We start from the raw sequence: 22,386 nt of genomic DNA, 5'->3' as shown, positions 1-22,386 counted from the left end.
AGCAACTAAGCACAGCACATACAGGATCAAGGAGATAAAAATCTAACCAGGTTCAATTCTAGATCCCCAGGAATTTAAAACTCCCCATCTCCCAATTTGACAGATGCCCAAACTGAGGGCAAGAAAAGAGAGATCAAATAAGCTGTAGAATTCAGATTGGAACCTAGGTCTCTTGACTTCTAGTTACTGGATTTCTTCATTCTATCACACTGCCAGTGAGTTTATTCTCAAGGTTATGTAGAAACATGGAAAATGTCCAGATATAACATTAAGTAGAAAAAAGTAGGGTACAAAATCAGAGGCAGTGCAGCACTAGTCACACCTAGTGAATCTCAGCTCTGCCCCTTACTAATTCCATGACCTCAGGGTCAACCACTCCCCTCCAAAAGGAATAGCACTATCTCACAAGACTGTTAAATAGGCTAAATAGGAGAATGAATGTTAGAGTGATGTCTGTCATGTAGTTTGATGTTAACCACTGTTATTACCATAATTATATCATAAACTCAGCTATGAAATGCATAAAGATTGGAAAATGATATGCAAAAAAGAAAACAACTACAAAGACAGATTATAAATATGCATGGTTTTTATTTTTTCTAGTAATGCTATATCATTTCCCAATAAGAAAAAGCCTTTTTTATTTTATTTTGGCCACGCCACAGAGTTTGTGGGGTCTTAGTTCCCCAACCAGGGATTGGACCCATGCCCCCTGCAGTGGAAGCAACAGAGCCCTAACCACTGGATTACTAGGGAAGTCCCCTGAGAAAAAGGCATTTGAAATAGAGATCTCAAAAAAACCCACCTACACTGGGACTTGAGTCTTAGTCTGCTCTTTCCTTCAGAGGGACTGAAGGCTCCCTGTCTCTTAAGACTGCTGTGGCAGCTGTTGGTGGAAAAGGTCAGGCTTTGGACCTGGATCCCCTAAAAAAGACAGGGAGAAATGTTCCAGAATCTAGAAGATTCTGTCTCATATCAGGCCCTGAGAGAACTGTGAATTGACAGCTACCAAATGAATCAGATTCTTCCACATAGGCATGCACTAATTCACTCAAACACTCTTTAAACCAGCACTGCATACAAGGAACCGTCCTAGGTGCTTTCAAAGAATTAGACTGATCCCACTGGATGAATCTGGAACAATTTCCATGATATAAATAAAAAAAAGCAAGCTTCAGAACACTTGTGTAGAGAATGCTATCATTTGTATTAAAAAATAGATATATAAATACACATATTTTAAAAAGCTTGTAAATGCATAGAATTACTCAGAAAGATACATAAGATATAGAAACAGTGATTAATACTGGAGAGGGGGCTGTGGAACCAAAGGCTGACCTCCAATGAGCAGCTTACTTTTCATTGTATTCTCTTTTGTATTGTTTGGATGTCTTACCATGTATGTGTGTTAATTTTCTTCAAAAAATGTAAAAGAAAAAAATTAAAAGCAAGTAAAAGGATGTGTACCCAGAGCTGAATATACAGTGATGACCAGGGTAGGCAGGGGTAGGGTGGGGTGTTCAGCCTCGTGGAAGGCAGAGTGGGTTGAATTTGCTGAACCACAGCTGTTTTCAAAAGCCAGACTGTTTACATAAGTTACAAGAAGAACTCTCTCTATACCAATCAGATTATAGTAATTTGACATATCATTTCACCGATAAAGCAGTTGGAAAATAAATACTAGTCATTGGTCAGGCCTCAGAGTGTATTAAATTGTAGTTTCTACATGGGTGAGAATCTTATCTGTTTAACTTGGGCAGCATTCACTCCAGCAGCAAGCATTTTCTGATGATAACAAATGATAGCAACAGAACTCTTTAAAGACACCTTTGAAAAAAGATCGAAAGATACTGGACCCTGAGGGAACCATGATCCCTGTGAGGGTTGAGCCACCTTTTCTGGAAGAGCCCCCTAAAATGGTGATCTTCAAATGGCAAGGTAAATCCCAATGAGAATGAGGTCATAGGGACACTGCATGTGCTATGGAATGCCCCAAGCAAATGTGCCCTCCTTGGGATGAAGAGGCACAGACTGACTCCAAAGAGAATCTGGTGCTCAGTGGGCATCCCAACTGCAGGGGAGGTAGGAAAGCAGGTGTCTGGACGGCTGCAAACCGGAGATAAGCTGGCCGCCAGCCAGAGTAGCCGAGTCACTAAGGCAACACAGCAGTTGACACAGTGGACTTTAGAACCAGATGGGCTTGACTTACAAGGTCGAGCAGCAAGTTATTTAAGCTCTCTGAGCCTCGGTTTCCTTCTCTGTAAAATGGAGAGGATCACTGTGAGATAATGCTGAGGACAAAGGGAGAACCACTGGAGAGTGTTTTTAGCAAGATGCTGGGCCCGCGAGCAGGTTTACAGTGCTGTTAATTACCACTATTACTGAACAGTGGAGAACTGACCATCAGCATCTAAGTCTGAACGGCGGGCGAGGTACACTGCCCCCTCCAAGCCTAAAGTCAGGTCAAGAATCCCAGACATCGACAGTGTTTCATAACCTAGAAAACGCTTCCTGGCTTATCAACTCACAGCAGCTTGTGAACTGAGTCGGGTGGGAAATACCAGGCCTATCTTGAGGGAGAGGTCTGGTGAAGTTAAGGGGTTTGTCAAGAGCTGGTTGAGGGTAGAAGCTGGGACCAAGGTTTCTTGGTGAGTGGCTCCACATTCTTTCCACTCCACGCCACCCCCAGGAAGGAGACAGAGCTGAGGTCAGGACAAGTCAAACCTGTGATTTCACTGCCTCCTCTACCCAGGCTCCAGCAAGAACAGTCTCTGAGTGGGAAGAGACTCAGCCATCCATTTCCAACACTTCTATCTTTCCAACCTCTTCTGTAATGTGTTCCTGCGAACAGCCCCAGGTGCAGGACGGGCATCCTGAGACTGGAATCAGGAGGGGCTGACACCTGAGTGGGGGCCGGCTCTGGCCCTGCACACAGCTGGAATCAGACCTGCTTGGCCCTCACTGCCTGCTTGGGAAGCAGGGACATGGTGGCCTTGGCAGGCCTGGGAAACACTGAAAAATACTGTTTCTCTGAAACTGAAAAAGCATTAACCTTTCCCAATGCCTTTAACATTTCCACTAGAAATTTGGCATTTGCGAGAGGAAGAAAATTTTTTTTCCCAATTGTGAAAAGGTCAGGCGTATTTATCTGACTTAATAATTTATAATTGATATTTGATACTCTCCTTGAAAGATTGACACTAAGAATGCCATCAGTACCCACCTCCCGGTGCTGCACTAGAGCCTGTCAGGCCCAGCCCCAAATCCAAGCCAAGCAGCCGCTCGGAGAAGAGGTCAGAGGGCACCTCCACATGGCCAGCTCCTTGTGCTGGCCAGGTCCTAGCCCTGCCATCAGTGAAAAGACAGCCCAGCCTCCCATGTCCAGCCCCCATTCTGCCACATCTGAGCTCCCTGCAACAGTGACAATACCACAGCCTCTTGAACAGTGTAGAAACAACAAAAATTCCTCCCTTCTATCCCTTCCCCTCTCCCACCAGTAAAGGGTTCTCTTAGTAGAAGAGAACCATTTGTAGGAAAGATGGAGGTGGCCAGCAAAATGTCAGTAGGCCCTAAAAGCCAATGCCACTAGCTCAGTGTTGCAGGGGGGACTTGGAGGTGACTCCTGACCAGCATTACGACCCTCCCTTCACCCCTTCAGAAACTCTGAGCTCCTGGTTTCCTAACCACAGCTGCAGAATCTAAAGAGGATCTTCCTTCTTGGACATCAGCAAACACCACTCTCTCTCAGAGATGGGCCAGTGAGGGAAGTCTGAGGAGGAGGTAGGGCCAGGCTCACCTGAACAGGAATACAAGAGCCTACCTGCGTGGTAAGAAGGTTTTCTTTTATTTGAAATATAGTCTGAGCAACATGAGTGTAGCCAAGAGGAGGAGGGGCTGGCTGCCGGGGCAGCAGCCTCTCTAATGGCACAGGAGCAAGAGTACAAATATCCCCATGTCTGTGTGCCTCGAACCCCGCTCATCAGGAAAGGCAGAACAGCAGCAGAACAAGGACGCACAGCTCCTTTGAGAGGGCAGTGGGGGCAGTGGGGGGGGTCCTGCCTCTCTGTGCCTGGCTCCCAAACAGAAGCTTTTCCCGCCCACACAGACAGGATAAGCCCGTGCGACAATGAATCCTCCGGACTGTTTGCGGGGAAGGAATCAGAGAAGACAGAGAGGAAGGGCATGGTTTACGACAGCCCTCTGCAAGCCAGGCTGGGTGAGCTCTCTGAGAGGGGGGCCGCACCAGCACCCTCCTCCCCTGTCTCAGGCTCTGGTACTGTGAAGCGAGCTGCTGCAGGGAGGCCCGGGCTGAAGGCAGAGAAAGGGGACCTCCCAGAAGAGCGTGGCTGCTGAAGAGCCTTGAGCAGAGGTGACAGCGGCGGGGTTGGAAGGACACAGACGAGAGTTGGGGTACCAAGAAGCAGCACAAAGCCATAAATAACAGAAGCAGATTCGGAGCTGTGAGGGTCCTGGGCGACCCCGCATCTCCCAGGGCTGGGGGCCTCCCAGCCCCCCGCAGCTCAGGGCAGACACTGCTCCAGGACACAGCCAGACACACTCACGCCGGGCGGGGCCTGTTCTTTCCCACTGTCCACACAGCAGGCGGAGGACGCCATGGCGCCACCCCGACCACGCACCGCAGGGCCTCCGGTCACACATGCGGGGACGGTGTGTGGCTGTCCCGGTCCTGAGAGGTCTGTGGTCGACTGGGAGCGTCTTGGGCCCCGTCCTCATCCTGGGCCAGGCCCAGTGATCTCCCCGTCTCGGAGTCGCCCACCAGAGGCTCCTCGGCACTTTCTTCCAGTCCGTTCTCCCTGGTCTCCATGGGCACCTCCTCCCCAGAGCCCTCCTCTGGCTCTGCCGCCTCCGCCTCTTCCTCCTCCTGGTCTCTCACCTTGTGGACAATGAAGAGGTGGCGGCTGAGGGAGCCGGCAGAGGTGTAACACAGGCCACAGAGGAGACACTGGGCTGTGGAGCTGTCCTTCTGGTGCTGAGGTATGTGGCGCTGGAACTCCAGCCCCGAGTCCGTGGCAAAGCTACATTTCGCACACTGGAAAAGCGACTTGTGCCTTTTGGTGGAAGAGACTGGCGTGCCATTGCTGGTGTCAGGAGCGGCCCCCACTCCGCTGACTGGTCTTTTCAGATGGTTCACCTGAAGGAGAAATGACATGAGCCTGGGAGTCCAGGACATGAGCCCCCAGCGTGGGCAACGCAGCCCGAGGACTTGCAGACTCACCACCCAGGCCAGGCTCAGCCCAGCCCTAAGCTCTGGTCTAGGTTTGGTTTGCTTCTTTTGCTTGTTTTAATGGACACATCCATGTACCACAACATTCAGCCCAGCCCTAAGTTCTGGTTTAGGTTTGGTTTGCTGCTTTTGCTTGTTTTAATGGACACATCCATGTACCACAACATTCCAAAGATGTGGGAAGGGTACAGAAGAGATGAAGTCCCCCCTCCCTGGCTCCCCAGACAACACTGGGGTTCTGAGGCACTGCCGAAAGATGCTCCAGTCACGCCCAGAAATACAACCACCAGCTTTTACAGGATGACAGCACTGCACGCACACTTCTCTTCACCCTGCTTTTTCTCACTTAACAACAGATAGTGACAGATTTCTTTATCCCCTGGGCCAGAGCTATCTGACAGATAAATCTCAGAAGTGGAACTGCTAGATCAAAGGGTGTATGCATCTGCAGAGAGGAGAAGGTGTGCACCTCAATCATGGACAGTTGTTGCCGAAACGTCAATTGACACCCTACCTGCTGTGTGTGAAAGGGCCTTTGCAGCCCAGGGCCCTTCTCTGAAAAGCCAAGCAGCTCTCTGGGTTTCCCAGACGTGCCTGCCCCTATGAGGAGCTGCCCTCACCATGGAGTCAGGGGAGCCCCCTGGGAAGAGGGACACGAGGCTGCCCCAGAAGCTGACCAGAAACGGGCACAGGGCATGAAACAGGGGTGAGGTCAGAGGGCCCGGGGCATGGGAGTCTGGGTCTGGCTCCTCTGAAACTGGGGGGTGGGGTGGGGATGGGGGGTATGACTCAGTGAAGCATCGCACCCTCTCCCAACAGGCAGGCCTACCCACCCCACCTCCTAGGACCGCAGAGAGGCAGAGGCAGGAGGCACGTGGGAAGCAATCCAGTGTCCACAGGGCACAGGACACACCAAGGGAGGGGTCGCAGTGACAGGGAAACGGCAACAAGAAAAGGCCACTGGCTTGCCTCGTGGATCTCTGCCCCTTTCTTTGTGTGCGGTCTCCAGGCAGGTCCCATGAGGCTGGAGAGTGACCAGCATGGAGGTTGCTGTCACTGCTGGCTGCTCCCCAGCCACAAGGACATGTGGGCTCCAGTAACCTGCCCAGCACCCCTCCAGCTCCAGCCTCACCAGACAAGCTGCTCCGGCGGGCAGGGGCCCTGCACTCACCTGAGGGGAATGTCCACCCGAAGGTCTGGCTTTGGACGTCTGGCTCAAATCAGGATTTCTGATACCGTGCATAAGGCTGATGTGGCTCTCCAGGAGGGAGGGCCGAGGAAAGCTGGGGCTATCCTCTGTGCAATACCTGCAGAAGCACAGCCAGAGCGGCCGTGTAAGGTGGTTGGCCCCAGGGTCCAGGGGGCCAGGCAGGCAGGCTGAAGTGAAGCTGCCTCTGGCTCCAGGGAAGACAGTCTGGGGCAGGCAGGGTGGTCCTCGGGCTGGCAGGGTGGCACTGGGAAATCCAGCCAGTACAAGCCAGCCAAGGCAGAAGATGACAGGAAGTCAGAGTATTGGCCCTAAGCTGTGACCTGACTCTCCTCCCTCTGGTGTCAGTGTCCAGAGACCCAAGCGCAGGCCCAGCGGTCAGCCTGACAGAGCAGCCTGTTCTGTCCGAAAGCTCAGAGAGATGGCGCTGAAGTCTCATGGCTGACGAGCATCTGCTCACATCGCACCCACTCCTCTCCAACCTCAGGGCCCTCCACCACTGTGGGGCAGGGCGGCCTGGGCTTAGGGAGTTTCTGACCTAGCCACAGCAATTCCCAGCAGAATCTTGCTTGTCTCTTGCCTCTGAGCCCTGATCTCACAGCTGAGAAAAGTCCCGGGGTACCGCGGCAGTCTGGATGAGTTTCGGCCTCCTGGCTCCCACCTCCAGGGACTCACCCACAAGTGTAGACTTTCTTCACTGTGTCATGGTTGTTGCGGATGTGTTTGCGCAGGCTGTTGGGGGTGTGAAAGGACTGTTCACACTGCCGACATGGGTACCGCTTCAACGTCTGTGGGGACAACAGGATGCAAGGCATCAGAACCCTAAGACAGTTCTGGGTGCATCTTTCTTCTCAGAGGAGGCAGACAGAAAGGAGGATGCCCCGAGAACTCAAGATCTACGCTGCCAACCATGCCCATGGCACCAGGAACCACAGGGGGTCATGCCGTGGAGGGGGCTCTGACCTTGCAGGACAGACGGACGGGCCTGCACATGCCACACTTACCCGACCGTGGCTCTTTTTCATGTGGGACACGTAGCTCTCCCGATCTGGAACCCACTCCTGGCACTCCTGGCAGGTCCAGCCTGTGTTCCTCAGCCGGGGCCTGGCCTCAGCCCTGCGGTTGGCCTCAGGCCTGCCCCAGCGGCTGGAGGGCAGGGCACTGCCCCGAGCAGTCACACTGAGGGCTGGCGGCTCAGCAGGCACTCGAGGGCCAGGGCGGCTTGAAGATGAGTCTGCTGAGGACTGGAGACTGGACAGCTCGTCCACGTTGCGGGGCACACCATGGGTGCTCTGGGGACAGAGGGAGCGATTACTGACTGGTTGGGGGCAGGGGGCGCAGGGCCAGGCACCCAGCCTGAGGATGTGCCCGTCTCCCCAGGCCCCTCCCCAAGGTGCCCCACCTTGACATGCTGCATCAGCTCCGGCTTCTGCAGGAACAGCAGCGGGCACTCGGGGCATTTGAAGACGCCCACCTGCGCCGTGCTGGCGTTCTGGTAGAAGTGCTGCTGGATGTGCCTCTTCTTGTTGAAGACCATTTCGCAGGAGCACTTATAAATGAGCCTGCCACGACAAGCCCCAGGGTGTGAGGTGACCAAGGCCCAGCCGGCAGAACCACAGGCCCCTCCACCCCACATGTGAGCTCTCCGAAGCAGACTCAGGTTGGGAAAAGCAATACTCTGAGCCAACGTGGACACTCCCCAGTCTCAGACACCTCCAAAGCACTCCTGGCTTCTAGCCACTCTCCACCACTAGCCCAGGCTTCCCAGTCCATCCAACACCTCCCGCAGGGCCCCAGGCCAATCTGTTCCACTCCCACAGGCCTGCAGGCCCTGCAGCCACACTCACTGGGAGGGTCTGTGGGGCTGGGTGGGATGCTGGGTGGTGCTGTGGTCCGCGGTGCTACTGGCAGTCTTGAAGGCCATGGGGCAGAACGCACATTTGTGGAAAACCTGGCAGTGCCGCTCCTGGATGTGGCTTTTCAGCAAGGCCAAGGTCAAATGGACAACCCCACAGTGGATGCACCTGGATGACAGAGATGGGGCCGGGGGAACAGGTACGTCAGACCAAGAAGTGGTGCTAGAAGAGGAGGGATGGAGGGCAGGAAGAAAGCCATCTAGGGACCCACCCTTTCCTTATGCATTTGGCTTTGGAAGTGTGCTTGCTGCCACCAGGCACAATGCAGTTACCCAGGGCCTCCCAAGCCCAAGACCCTCCTGGTCGAGAAGGGGAAAGAAAGCCCTCCCCTCACGGGCCAGAGAATATTCTTCTGCAAGCCAAAAACTTGATTGAGCCTAACCAAGAGGAGCTGGTGGGAGTGGAGAAAGGGGAGTACGGTTCAAAAATGACATTAATAGCACCCATTTAAGTGTGATCCAACTGCAGGAGTCCAGGGTGAGTTTAGAAGGAGACTGCAGAAAGCCTGTGCCTCCCCACACGAGCGTGGAATAGGCAGGGATGTTCACTTAATAAAATGTACACTGAGGAGGTGCTACACTCGCCGTGACAACCACATTAAAACAAACAGCCCTCAAAGCCCAAGAAGTGCTCTAGAGCAGCACTGTGGAACTTGCTGTGATGACAGAAGTGTTTCAAATGGCACTGTCCATGTGACTATTGAAATTTCAACCAATAAAATAAAATGGCCCGTTTCCCTGGCTGTACTTCAAGCTCTCAGTAGGCACATGTGTCTGATACCGTTCTGGACTCTGCAGCTCGTCAGTGTTCTAAGTTCTCCTTGGTGGGACTATGGATAACATTTTTATTTCTCTTTTCCCCTACTGATTTGTACTTTCTGAGTTTTGTTTAGTGACTTTATCATTTTTATAATGTAGGAATTGTCTTAAACCATTTCTCTGAAATTGAGGTCATGTGGAACTCTTCTTTCAACTTCAAAATATCTCTCTATAAATACTGTGTTTCCTTTCTTCAACATCAGAAAATGACGTTCCTCTAAGCTAACCTGCATCTATTCGGGTTCCTAGCCTCTCTCATGTGTTCAGTCTTTCTTCTCGCCTGAAAACACAGACAGGTCTCCCTACATGAGAGAACACCCTCCCTGCTCCCAGCTCTTGAAGCAACTATCATTTTCCATTTGTTGCAATATTGCTTGCTCCTGTAACCTTGGCATCCCAGTAATCTAGAAGAGAGGGTATCACTTTACTGAAAGAAAGGACATTTTTTCACTTAAGAATTCTTTGACTCCAAATATTAGCATTCATTTCAATATATTAGCCCATTTTTGCAATCCACATGACTCATCACAGAATCCTGACCAATCCTTTTTGTTTTTCATCCTTTTGTGTGTGTTAAGGGCAGGGCAGGGGGAGATGGGGAGACAAAATCACCTTTCACAGACTTAATCAGCAATGAGGAAAAGTGCACAGAACCCAAAGCCTATTCGCAACTAAGGCCAACGAGCATTCATTACTAAATGTGTATGTGTTAGAGCTTCCATACAAATTACTTACACTCTAATTATATTTTCTTTTCTCTCCTGCCAAACAAAATAGTGACCAGCTCCTAGCACACAGAAGCATATCTACACCACAAGTAATTTATGAGGGGAGAAAAAAATCCACGCATTACCAAATTCATTCAAAGTAGCCAAATACACCTGACATGTATGAAGAATCTAAGTGGTTTTATTTGTGCAGTTTGACCAAACTCCTACAGGAGCAATACAAGTACAAGTGAAAATCCATTCTATTACCCAGTAGACATTCTTGAAAGAAACCTCATGGAAAGAACATAAGGGGTAAAAAAACGTGGCCAAATGGTCTCAGTGAAGGAATGAATCAAACAGGGTTTGCAAACTAATGAAAAGCTGTGTAGAAAAGAAATCTAACCCCAAGACACAACTCTTTACCAACTGTTTTTTTAAGAGAAAACAATTATGGAACCATATGCTTTCATGCATTGGAGAAGGAAATGGCAACCCACTCCAGCGTTCTTGCCTGGAGAATCCCAGGGATGGGGGAGCCTAGTGGGCTGCCGTCTATGGGGTCGCACAGAGTCGGACACAACTGAAGCGACTTAGCAGCAGCAGCAGCAGCTGTCAAATATATAAAGCTTTATAAAAGATAGGGCTTCCCTGGTGGCTCAGCTGGTAAAGAATCTGCCTGCAGTGCAAGAGACCTGGCTTCAATCCCTGGGTTGGGAAGGTCGCCTGGAGAAGGGAAAGCGTACGTACTCCAGTATTCTGGCCTGGAGAATTCCACGGACTCGACAGTCCATATGACATCATTGGCACCCTCCAAATTATCAACAAAGGGCAGAATAATTTATAAAACCCTAAAAATATTACAGTGTTGGGACTTCCCTGGTGGCCAGTGGGTAAGAATCTGTCTGCCAGTGTAGGTGACATGGGTTCCGTTTCTGGCCCGAGAAGATTCCACCTGCCACAGAGCAACTAAGCCCATGCACAGCTACTGAAGCCCAGGCACCTAGAGCCTGCGCTCTGCAACAAGTGAGGCCATCGAAAGGGGAGCAGGCCTGGGCAAAGCGACAAAGATCCAGCACAGCCGAGGGATGCAACTTCAAAATAGATGCAAGTATCATTAACATAAAACTCTGTAGTAGAGCGCATTGAAACGCAACACAGGTGCTCTTAGCATGTACTAAAAATTATTAACATCCAGAGAATGGGAGAAAATACTTGCAAATCATATATCTGACAAGAGATCTGCAACATGAATATATAAAGAACCCTTACAGTTCAACAACAAAAAGACAACACAATTTTTAAATGGGCAAAGGATCTGCATACAGATTTCTCCAAAGGAAATATACAAATGGTCAATAAATTTATGAAGATATGCTTGACATCATTATCTGCCAGGGAAATACAAATCAAAACCATAATGAGGTATCAGTTTACACCCACAATAACTATAATCAAAAGTCAGTCCACCCCTGGTGGGAATATAAATGTGGTATAGCTACTTTAAAAGACAATGCGGCAGTTCCTCAATTTGACTCAGCTATTTTACTCCCAGGTATATATCCAAAAGGACTGAAAACACTGTTACATAATAACTTGTACATGAATGTTCATCAGCAGCATTATTCATAAAACCCAAAACAGGAGTAAATAACTATTGTTTGTTATAGCATGGATGAATCTTGAGGCTATTAAGCTAAGACTATATATTCTATGATCCCATCGAAATGAAACATCCAAAGGAGGCACATCTGTGAGACAGAAAGCTGTGGTCCGCTTGGGATGGAAGGGCTGCAAATATAGAGTTTCTTTCTTTATCGGTGACGGAAATACTCTAAAACTGATCATTGTGACTGATTGTAAAAATTTGTGAATATAGTAAAAACCACCAAATAGGACACCTTAAGTGGGTGAATAGGATGGTACATGAATTACATCTGAATAAAAGCTGTTACAAAAAATGGACTACTAGCTGAAGATCTTAAGTACAACGACTACTATGTCAGTGTGCATCTTCTGCGTTCAACCACAGATCACTGAAAACATTAATGTCAGTATCTTCGGTAATCCTAGCTGCATCTTTTTGTCTGACCTCTCTTACAAAAAGGCTTGATAAACTATTTTTAAGACATTACATTGCTTTTTTACTCTTACAGAAGAAGGTAAAATATTTAATTAAAGTACAAAAAATATATTAATCTATCTGCGTTACTGAAAACTTCTTGGATTCAAGATTCAAATACAGGGACTTTCTTGGTGGTACAGTGGTTAAGAATCTGCCTTCCAATGCAGGGGGACACGGGTTTGATCCCTGGGTGGGGAAGATCCCACATGCTACGGAGCAACTAAACCCACAATGCAGCCAAATAAATCAATATATTTTTTAAAAAATTCAAGTACAAAAATTAAAGTATTGATTGCTATTGGATTCAATTTGATCTTGAAATAAGCAGCATACACTTAAGTCAAAATTAGAAAGGTATTTTCAAGTGTTATGAATACTGCAAAACATAGCCGAGAATGCTGCCAAGCAATGCTCTTTGCAACATGGTGGCAAGGGCTCTGTATAACCCCATCTCTGGGTTGTTTTCTTCCAAATATCTTAGCATGTCCAGTCTCCCTAACACATAAAAGAAATTAGTCTACATTTGAAAGTGGTTATCCCAAGAGAGAAACTGGGAAGTGATCACTAACCACTCCCCATCCCTCACCCTGGCATATAAGCCACCCTCAAGCCTAATGCTTCTACTTTCTCTCTCTCTGGCTTTCCTTCTCTCTATCCTTACAGCCATGCCTTAGCTGGATCCCTCAGTGTCTCATCGGAATTGTCACATGACCAGTCTCTAGTCTCTCACCTCTGATACACATATCAGCTTCCCAGTATGATATTTCTAAAACACAGATCTGGCTGGATCACTCCCCTGCTGCAAATCTTTCCATCGCTCCTCACTATCCCCAGGAAAACAGTCCAGATCGTGGCCTGGCCCCTACCAGCCCCCTTGTCCCACTGCTCACCCCTCCCCCAGTTCATCATGGCCTACACCATGCCTGTCCTTCCTGAGAGTTTTCTGTGTGTGCTGGCACCCTTGCCTTTGCTCTTGCCAGATAGGCTCGCCTCCTCCTTTCTACCTAAAACCCTCCCCCATCTTCTCTACGAAGCTTTCCTGACCATTCCTCAAATACAGGACTTAACTACTCTGAATCATAAGTACCTGCATGATGTTTGTAAGCCATCAGATTAAAGTCCCCTTGAGTGCAGATGGATTTTAAACATCTTTGTGTCTTGAGTGTTTGGCACAAGGCTAAAGACAACAGTAAGAGCTCAAAAAAAGTTTATTAAATGAACTGTGTTCAGTTGCTCAGTCGTGTCCAACTCTTTGCAACCCCATGCACTACAGGCCGCCAGTCTCCCCTAGCGGTTTCCCAGGCAAGGGAAAATGGGTTTCCCCAGTCAAGAATACTGGAGTGGGTTGCCATTCCCTTCTCCAGGGGATCCTCCTGACCCAGGGATTGAACCGGTGTCATCTCCCGCGTCACCTGCATTGGCAGGCATATTCTTTACCATTGGGCCATCTGGGAAGCCCATTAAATGAATAAATCAAAATTTACTACCAAAGAGAAGAAAACCTTAAGAAATTTGGGCAAAATTAAATTTCTGAAGCAAAAATGATCAAAAAACATAAAATGTAGAAACTCCCAAGCAAGTAAACAAGTAAAGGAGACCTGATTGGGTCAATGCAAAATTATAGATCAGTGAGTTTTAGGAGCATTCACCCTCATTTTGATCTTTTTTCTGAAAATGACTTCTTGCTTATATTTGTTTAACACCATAGAAATAGATCAGTTTAAAATAGTTTTCTCTTGGTTTTACCATGAAGCTGATCATTTTTTCCATTCTCAGGTCTTACTTCTCACAAACTGACGAAAACTAATCAACACAAAGATATAAGTCCTTTGACTTTGGCAGCTTGCCATTTGTTCAGAAATTGAGAATATTTGAAACTACCAAAATTTGAAAATTTATTATTGAAATAGTACTTTAAAATTAATATGCCAACATAATAACTTCTGAGCAAATTTATATACCTTTAAAAATCAAACGGACAAAGTGAACGTTAGGTATAGCCTAATCTCCCCAATACCTTCCTCTTTAAGATTTTCTCTTTTTTTCATCTTTTGGCCGCACTGTGCCCCTCACAGCATCTTAGTTCCCCAACCAGGGATCAAACCTGCGTCCCCTGAAGTAGAAGCTTGGAGTCTTAATCACTGAATGGCCAGGGAGGTCCCAAAGCTTTTTTTTTTCCCCAAGGTTTAACTTTTTAACTCCTTGTTATTTTCCTTGCTCTTCTGGTTTCCTACAAAGTAAAAATGTCTGTCCACATATCAATCAACATTCTTGTCTTATTAAGCTGCAGCCCAGGGCTCATAAGACTAAAACTCAAAATTCCTCTTATAGTTTGGCTATGCCAAAATATGTGGCTTATGGAATCTCAGTTTCCCAGCCAGGGATTGAACCCGGGCCACAGCAATGGAAGTACCCAATCCTAACCACTAGACCACTAGGAAATTCCCAACACTCCAGTATGAAATGAGTTACGGTCCAGAAAAAGCAGCAGCCACTGGGCAAGCCCAGGACAACACCCACCTGTAGCCCACCTTGCGGGCATAGTGCAGGCAGTTCTCCTTTACGTGGGTCTGGAAGTAGGCAGAGCGGCAGAGGGCCCCGCACTCCGGACAACAGTAGGGGGACTTGTGGGCGTGGATCCGCTGGTGGGCGCAGAAGCTGCACTGGTTGGGCAGCAGCATCTGGCACACCTGGCAGGTCTAGGAAAGAACATGGAGAGAGCAGTTCAGGCGGGAGCCACAGGCCAGGAGCTCTCAACCAGGGCTGCCTGGCTTTCCTAGGACACTGATCAGAAGGGCCACCACCCCCAACCGTTCTCTCTCCCAACTCTCTTAGGACATTGGTGACATCCCAGGCCTCACACAGTGATGACACTGATGCCCACGCTAGCTTTGCCTCTCACCTTATTATTCAAACGCAGACCTGACCCTATTTCCCCCCAAATCAGTCCTACACGTCTGGCTGTGATCCTGCTCTCTCCTGGCTCAGCAGAGGACCAGCTTTTCCTTTCCGGAGGCCCAGGGCACTTCTTGCATTCTAAAATCTTGCTACACTGCCAGGCCTACCGGGGCCTCTGCCCTGGCTCAGCTGGTTCCGACTCAACACCTTCGGTAAGCTGGCTCAGAAACTCCCAGAGCAGAGCTGAGCCCCCCTGGTTAACACTCAGAAGCCTCCATGCAGACCGATTTTCCATGTGCTCAGCCTGTCTGCCCACTCTGGGGTGGGGGGAGCGGTGCCTGGAGCCACAACTGCCCACATCCATCCACAGAGAAGCACAGAACAGGTAGTGGCTTCCTTGTTCTCAGACTCAGGAGAGAACCAGAGGCTGACAAGTCCTCCAGGCCGACTCACAGAAGCTCTCAAACAGGGAGAGTCCAGAAGCCCAGAGTAGGGAGCGAGAGACTGAGCGGGGACCTATGTTTGGAGAGGCCCCTCATAGTAACAGGAGCCACTGACCTGGGCTCAGGAGTGCTCAGACTGATAAGCTGTTGGGGAGGCCAGGAAAAGATCTGTTTTAAGCAGTGATATCCAGAATGTAGGGTCCTTGCAGCACAAACAATCCAGCTTTTTCACCAAAAGAAATGCCAAGGCAAAAACCAAAAAAGATTGAGGGAAGAGGAATTTACAGATTAAAAGAGACTTAAAAAGAAATTTTCAACAACTGCAATGGATAGCCCTTATTTGGATCCTGATCCAAGCAAGCCAAGTGTAAAAAGAAATGAGACAACTGGATATTTTAACCCTAACTTAATGATGACAATATTGAGACATTTGACACTTAATATTAAGATTCAATAATAAGGAATTATTATTAATTGAGGCGTGATGATATTATATCTATGGGGGTTTTTTTAAGGAAAAAAACTTTCTATTTTAGATATATATACTGCAATAGATACTATAATGCTAGGATTTGTTTAAAAATAATCCACTGAGGGAGAGGGATGAACACAGATGAAACGAGACAGGCCACTGAGGTGGTAAAAAAAAAAATTATTCTCTGTGACTTTTACAGCACAGAATTTTGACTTATACATCCTTAATATGATAGTCTAAGGATATGAAGAACTAACTGCAAATACACCCTCAACTTTATGTGGTGTCCTAAGGTTAGAATATTGGTCTTGACATTTTGAAATCTGTGCATATATATGTGTATATGTATGTGTGTGTGTGTGGACAGTAGGAAAATTTTAGGAACCAAGATTTTTAGTATAAATCAGTTACATAAAAAGTATAATCATGGCCTCCCCTGGTGGCTTAGTAGTGAAGAATCTGTCTGCCAGTGCAAGAGAGACAGGTTTGATCCCTGATCTGGGAAGATCCCACATGCCACAGAGCAACCACCTCTATGCAGTGCAACTACTGAGCCTGTGCTCTAGAGCCTGGGAACCACAACCGCTGCAGCCCCCGGCCTCTGCTCCACGGCAAGAGAAGCCACTGCAGTGAGAAGCCCCCACTCACCGCAACCAGAGAAAAGCCCATGCAGCCACAGAGACCCAGCACAGCCAAAACTAAGGAGATTAAAAAAATGTTTTAAGTATAATCTTACATTTCAGTACCAGTGTAAACTCAAGATCTCTCTTTCCTTATTTTAAAACTTTGTATTTCTTAGCTCTGGCCACTGAAAAGGCCTAGAAACATATTCAGCAGAATAAGCATATCTGGTGCCCAGAATGTAGCCTCTAAATATCATTTCTCACTTAAAAAAAAACAAACAAACAACCATCACGACCTCTTAAAAAATTTACTGATTCTAGGTTTAGCACAAGAAATGCACCCAAACCTTGCTGGGGCTCAAAGTAGGGAAGCGTCTCAAGGTTTAATGAGTGCAAGTGAAGAGAACGCAGGAGCACGGGAGCCAGCCTGCCGGGACCCCCACTGACCAAAATGGGGCACCTGAGCATCGAGAAGAGCGAGTCACAGACCAAGGACACAGAGCAGACCGACAGAAACAAGAGGACACACGCACCACACAGAAGAAACCCGTCAGACCGCAAAAGGGAGAACAAAAGAAAGGAACAAACGGGAAACAACACCGGCTGGAAAACAAAGGTCTAAAGTGGCAACACATACACTTTACGGTGTATAGTGGTAATACATATCAATCAATGGTTGCCTTAAATGGCAATGGACTAAATGCTCTAATCAAAATATGTGAGAGTGGATTAAAAACAAAACAAGAGCCTACAACATGCTGTCTACAAGAGACCCACTTCAGAGGGAAGGGCACACCAAGAGCGAAAGTAGGGGAATGGAAAAAACGCATTTCATGCAAACAGAAATGACAAGAAAGTGGAGGAAGCAATACTCAGACAAAAATCCCTTCTAAAATCACATCAAAAACAAAACAATACTTAGGACTAAACCTGACCAAGATGATGAAGGAGACTTACATGCTGAGAACTATAAACATTGATAAAGGAAAGTGAAGATGACTCAAAGAAATGGAAAGACATGCCATGCTCTTAGATTGGAAGAATTAATGTTGTTAAAATGGTCACACTACCCAAAGCAAGCTACAGATTTGATGCAATCCTTATCAGGACATTTTTCACACAACTGAAGCAAAAAATCCTAAAATTTATATGGCACCATAAAAGAATTGCCAAAGCAACCCTGAGGAAAAGGAAGAGAGCACGCAGTTTAATCCTCCAGACTTTAGACTAAGCTAGAGCAATCACAACAGTGTGGCACTGGTGGAGAAACAGACACACGGATCAAGGAAACAGAACAGAGAGCCTGGAAATAAATCCACACATCTACAGTCAATCTTTGACAAATGAGGCAAGACTATACTGTACAAGACTATACAATGGAGAAAAGACAGTCTCTTCGGCAAGCAGTGCTGGTAAAGTTGGCCAGGTGCGTGTAAATCAATGAAGTTAGGACACATCCTCACACTACACACAAAAATAAACTCAAAATGGCTTAAAGTCTTAAATATGAGACAATAACTCCTAGAAGAGAACACAGGCAAAACATTCTCTGACTTAAATTATAGCAATGTTTTAAGTCACTCTTCTATGGCAATAGAAATAAAAGCAAAAATAAACAAATGGGACCTAATTAAACTCACAAGCTTTCGCACAGCAATAGAAATAAACAAAACGAAGACAACTTATGGACTGGGAGAAAATATTTGCAAACAGTGCAACTAACCAGGGCTTAGTTTTTAAGATATATAAACAGCTCATACAACTCAATCACAACAACAACAACAAACCCAATCAAAAAACAAGCAGAAGATCTAAATAGACACTTCTCCAAAGAAGATATACAGGTTCCCAACAGGCACAAGATGTTCAACAACACTAATAATTAGAAAAATGCAAATCATCACACACCAGCCAGAATGGCCATCATTAAAAAGTCTACAAATAACAAACATTGGAGAAAATGTGGAAAAAAAGGCACTCTCTGCTGGGAGCCAGTGCGAGGGATTCCACCTGTGACAAGGTCATGCGGCAGAGCTCTGATGGCAAGGCTAATCAGACCTCAGGTTTTCCCCCTGGAATTTCCTGAGCATCCACCCCCCAAAAATAAGAATCTGCCTGCTTTTCCACTCTTCTGATATTCTCTGGAAAAAGTCAATTCAGGGCTTTAGTCTTCTGCATTTGAAAGAGTGTTTCAATCCAAAAACCCCTCTGATGGCTTTCTAGCCTGCCTGCAGGACTCCTACAGCTGCGCATGTGATTGTTTGAGGCCTCCTGACCGCAAGAGGCACAGGAAGCTTAAAACATCCTAGGAACGTAGGGGCTTCTGAGGAGTCAAAATCATTAGAATAGGACTGATTAAAAGTTTCATTTGTTGAGCCAATACTTGCTGCCAAATTTTCATATCCTTTATTTTTAGATATAGTTGGTATATAGAAAAACAAGTAGTAGACCTGGTATTAGCAACATTAGATCTTTGAGTTAAGTACCATCTTTGTTATAACCCACTGCACCTTTGTTCTAGAGAGATGTAACTTTAGTGCTTTAAGGAGATGCAGATTAAAGAAAAACACTTCGGGGAAACGAGATTAACATTCATTAAGAAAGACAGCCAAAAAATTGTTAACAAGCCTGGCCAGAAGATAATGTAAAACACCTGAGACCTTTTGTACACAAAAAGATATACAGAAAGAGTCTGGGCTGCTAACGCTAGGTAATTTTGTATTACCCATTGATCTCTATGTATAATCAAAAGTATAAAAGGCCTTGAAGGACTATAGAAGGGGAGCCAGTCGCTGGACTGGTTTCCCCCGCGTCTCCTCTTTACTCTAATTTCAGGCTGAATTCCCATCTGGGGTGTGGAGGCTCATTATGTCTACTTACTTGTCCCGGCTGTAAGAGAGAGAGCCCAAGGCGGGGCACTCTCCGATATTCAAACGGGCGCTGGTGGCCTAACGTAGATGGTGCAAGCTCCTTGTCTGGAACTTTATTGGTTTTCCACGTAACCCAAGTTAATCAGCCTCTTCTCTCCACTTAATTTTCCTACTACACTATTTCTTCCTAATCTAATCTTATATTAATAAATAAGTCTTTCCTTGCCAACGCTGTCCCTGCTTCGAATTCCCTGGATCCACTGGGGCTGGACCCCGGCAACTCTCCTATACTGTTGGTGGGAATGTAAACTGGTGCAGCCACTATGAAAAACAGTATGGAAAAAAAAAGAAAAGAAAAACAGTATGGAGGTTCCTCAAAATGTTAAAAATATAGTTACCATTTGATCGAGCAATTACCACTCCTGGGCATATATCAGCAAAAAACTTATCATTAAAAAAGATACATGCACCCCAATGTTCATAGCAGCGCTATTTACAATAGCAAACACATAGAAGCAACCTAAATGTCCCCAGACAGATGAATGGGGTCAAGAAGATGTGGGGTGTGTGTGTGTACACACACACACAGAAATAGTACTCAGCCACAGAAAATGAAACAATGCCATTTGCAGCAATATGGACGGGCCTAGAGATAATACAACTGAACTTCATTTACGAAACAGACTCACAGACACAGAGAATAGGTTTGTGGTTGCCAAAGGGGAGAAGGGGTGAGGGAGGGATGTATTGGGAGCTTGAGATTAGCAGATACAAACTATTACATTCAGAGAAAGGATAAACAAGGTCCTACTATATACCACAGGGAATTATGTTCAATATCCTGCAATAAACCATAATGGAAAAGAAAAAACAAAAATGATTGAACATATAGGTATATAAATAAATATAAAAATAAACATACAGAAACCAATGAGCTTATTATAACGCTAACACTAAATAATAGAGGAGGTCACCTCATACTGATTAGGGTGGCTATGATAAAAAAAAAAAAAAAACAGATGCACTATTGGTGGGAATGTAAAATAGTACAGCCCCTGTAGGAAAAAACAGTATGGGGGTTTCCTGGAAACTTTTAAATAGAATTACCATATGATCCAGCAATTCTACTTCTGGATATATACCCAAAGGAACTGATATGGTACAGCACAGGGAATATAGACAATATTTTACAGTAACTATAAATGGAGTATAACCTTTTTGTACACCAACTATAATTCAATAAAACGAAATATTTGATCACACACAAAAAGAACTGAAAAGATATTTGGATACCATGTTTGATCTTCCCAGGTGCACTAGTGGTAAAGAACCTGCCTGCCAATGCAGGAGACCTGAAAGATGCAGGTTCAGTCCCTGGGTCAGGAAGATCCCCCGCAGGAGGGCACTGCAGCCCACTCCAGTATTCTTGCCTGGAGAATCCCATGGACAGAAGAGCCTGGCGGGCTACAGTCCCTAGCGTCGTAAAGAGTCGGACACGACTGAATCCCTCAGCACATATGCACATAACATGTTCACAGCAGCGTCACTCATAATACAACTAGAGGCAACACAGTGCCCATTAATGAATGAGTGGATAAACAAAAGGCGGTGTGCACGACAACAGAATATGAGTCAGTCTCAAAACATAAAAGAAAACTGTCAAAGGCCGGAACATGGATGCTTCTTAAGGATATACTAATGAAATGAGTCCTTCAGAAAAAGACAAACACTGTATGATTCCATTTTCTAGAAATCTGATTATTCTAGTCAAATTCATAGAAACAGAAGGTAGCATGGTGGTTACCACGGGGAAGGAGTGGGGAGAATAGGGACTTGTATTTAATGGGTTTAGAGTTTCAGTTTTGCAAGAGGAAGAGTTCTGGAAACTGACTGCGCAACAATGTGAACCTTCTTACCTCCACTGAACTGTACACTTAAAACTTTATGCTAATATTTTTTTCATCACAACTTTTAAAACTATGAGAGGAGGGGCTCTTAGAACACCATTTAGGATTGCTGGGCCATCCATTCACTACTGCGAAAACTAGTAACTGAGGGAAACAAATTTATCCAGTTTTCCAGCATAAACTACATTTCAGGGTAACCTAAAAGCCCTCAAAGGAAGAGGGGAAGATATTTTACACAGAATTCCAGCTGATAAATGAGAATAATAAAATTTACCACACGCTCGCACAACTCCTAATAAAATCACTGACTCAAGCAGCAATTATTAATGGTAAAAAGATAGGGAACTTTCTAAGAAAAGGATCAGAACATTACTAGCCTAAACTCACTGATGAAGTTTAGCATCATTAAAACTGAGACAATCAAGAACTCTGGGCCTCCCTGAAGTAACGAATTATGAAGAACACAGTACTCCCACTCCTCAAGACTGAATCTAAATCTAATCAAGTCATCACTGCTAACTTCTAGTCTATAGATAAAATATTGGGTATAGAACAACAAATTTTATTGTCTGGGGAAGCAATCAGCCAAACTCAAAATTATCCTGAAAAAGCCTCAAGAAGCAATCAGTCAAACCCAGAACAGTCCTGGAAAATTCTTAGGACACATGACCCAGTTTCTTCAATAAAGTGATGATGTGAAAAATCACTGGATGATTTTTGGGTGGAGTAGGAAGAGGTACTGCTCTAGATTGAGAAATATTTAAAAGCTGGGACAAATACAACACGTGGTCCACATTTGGCTCGTGATTCACAATAAGCTCAGCTATAAAAAGACAATTTTGACCCAAAGGAAAAACTTGAATACAGAGTTGTATTAAGACAATATTAAGGAATTATTTGGTTAGCTGTGATAATAACATTATATAGTTAAACAAAAGCTTAAAAATAAGAACCTGTTTGACACCTGCCCAACAAAGTGGCCTGGAATGCAAGGTAGGACCCCTCCAGCCACTGCAGAGGGAGGGGTTCAGACTCCAGGGAAGAAGTCAAAGGCCCCGAGCACATTGCCCTGCAGTCCCTCCCCTAGAGTGGAGCCCAGCCTGGGGCTCGGGGACCCCTCTTATGCAGCTCCCACTGGAAGGGAATGACACA

The 22,386-nt window shown here is 46.2% G+C and overlaps 1 protein-coding gene across 3 annotated transcripts in view; it reads right to left on the bottom strand.

Moving 5' to 3' along the window:
• Positions 1-3,821: 3,821 nt before the first annotated feature.
• The window catches only part of ZNF592 (zinc finger protein 592), a 49,690-nt gene continuing 31,125 nt past the window's right edge, over positions 3,822-22,386 (bottom strand). For all 3 annotated transcript variants that reach the window (XM_069560376.1, XM_069560377.1, XM_069560378.1), the window contains 7 exons: positions 14,539-14,717; positions 8,300-8,476; positions 7,855-8,014; positions 7,457-7,744; positions 7,128-7,240; positions 6,417-6,552; positions 3,822-5,152 (listed from right to left, as the gene is read on the bottom strand). In XM_069560376.1, the coding sequence (XP_069416477.1) occupies positions 4,652-5,152; positions 6,417-6,552; positions 7,128-7,240; positions 7,457-7,744; positions 7,855-8,014; positions 8,300-8,476; positions 14,539-14,717 (1,554 nt within the window). In that variant the 3' untranslated portion in view covers positions 3,822-4,651. The remainder of the gene's footprint in view (positions 5,153-6,416; positions 6,553-7,127; positions 7,241-7,456; positions 7,745-7,854; positions 8,015-8,299; positions 8,477-14,538; positions 14,718-22,386) is intronic.

This window comes from Ovis canadensis, chromosome 18 (assembly GCF_042477335.2).
Source record: "Ovis canadensis isolate MfBH-ARS-UI-01 breed Bighorn chromosome 18, ARS-UI_OviCan_v2, whole genome shotgun sequence".
NCBI classification, from domain to species: Eukaryota; Metazoa; Chordata; class Mammalia; order Artiodactyla; family Bovidae; genus Ovis; species Ovis canadensis.
Note: the sequence above shows the minus strand (reverse complement) of the source record. Positions and strands in the feature narration are given on the sequence as shown.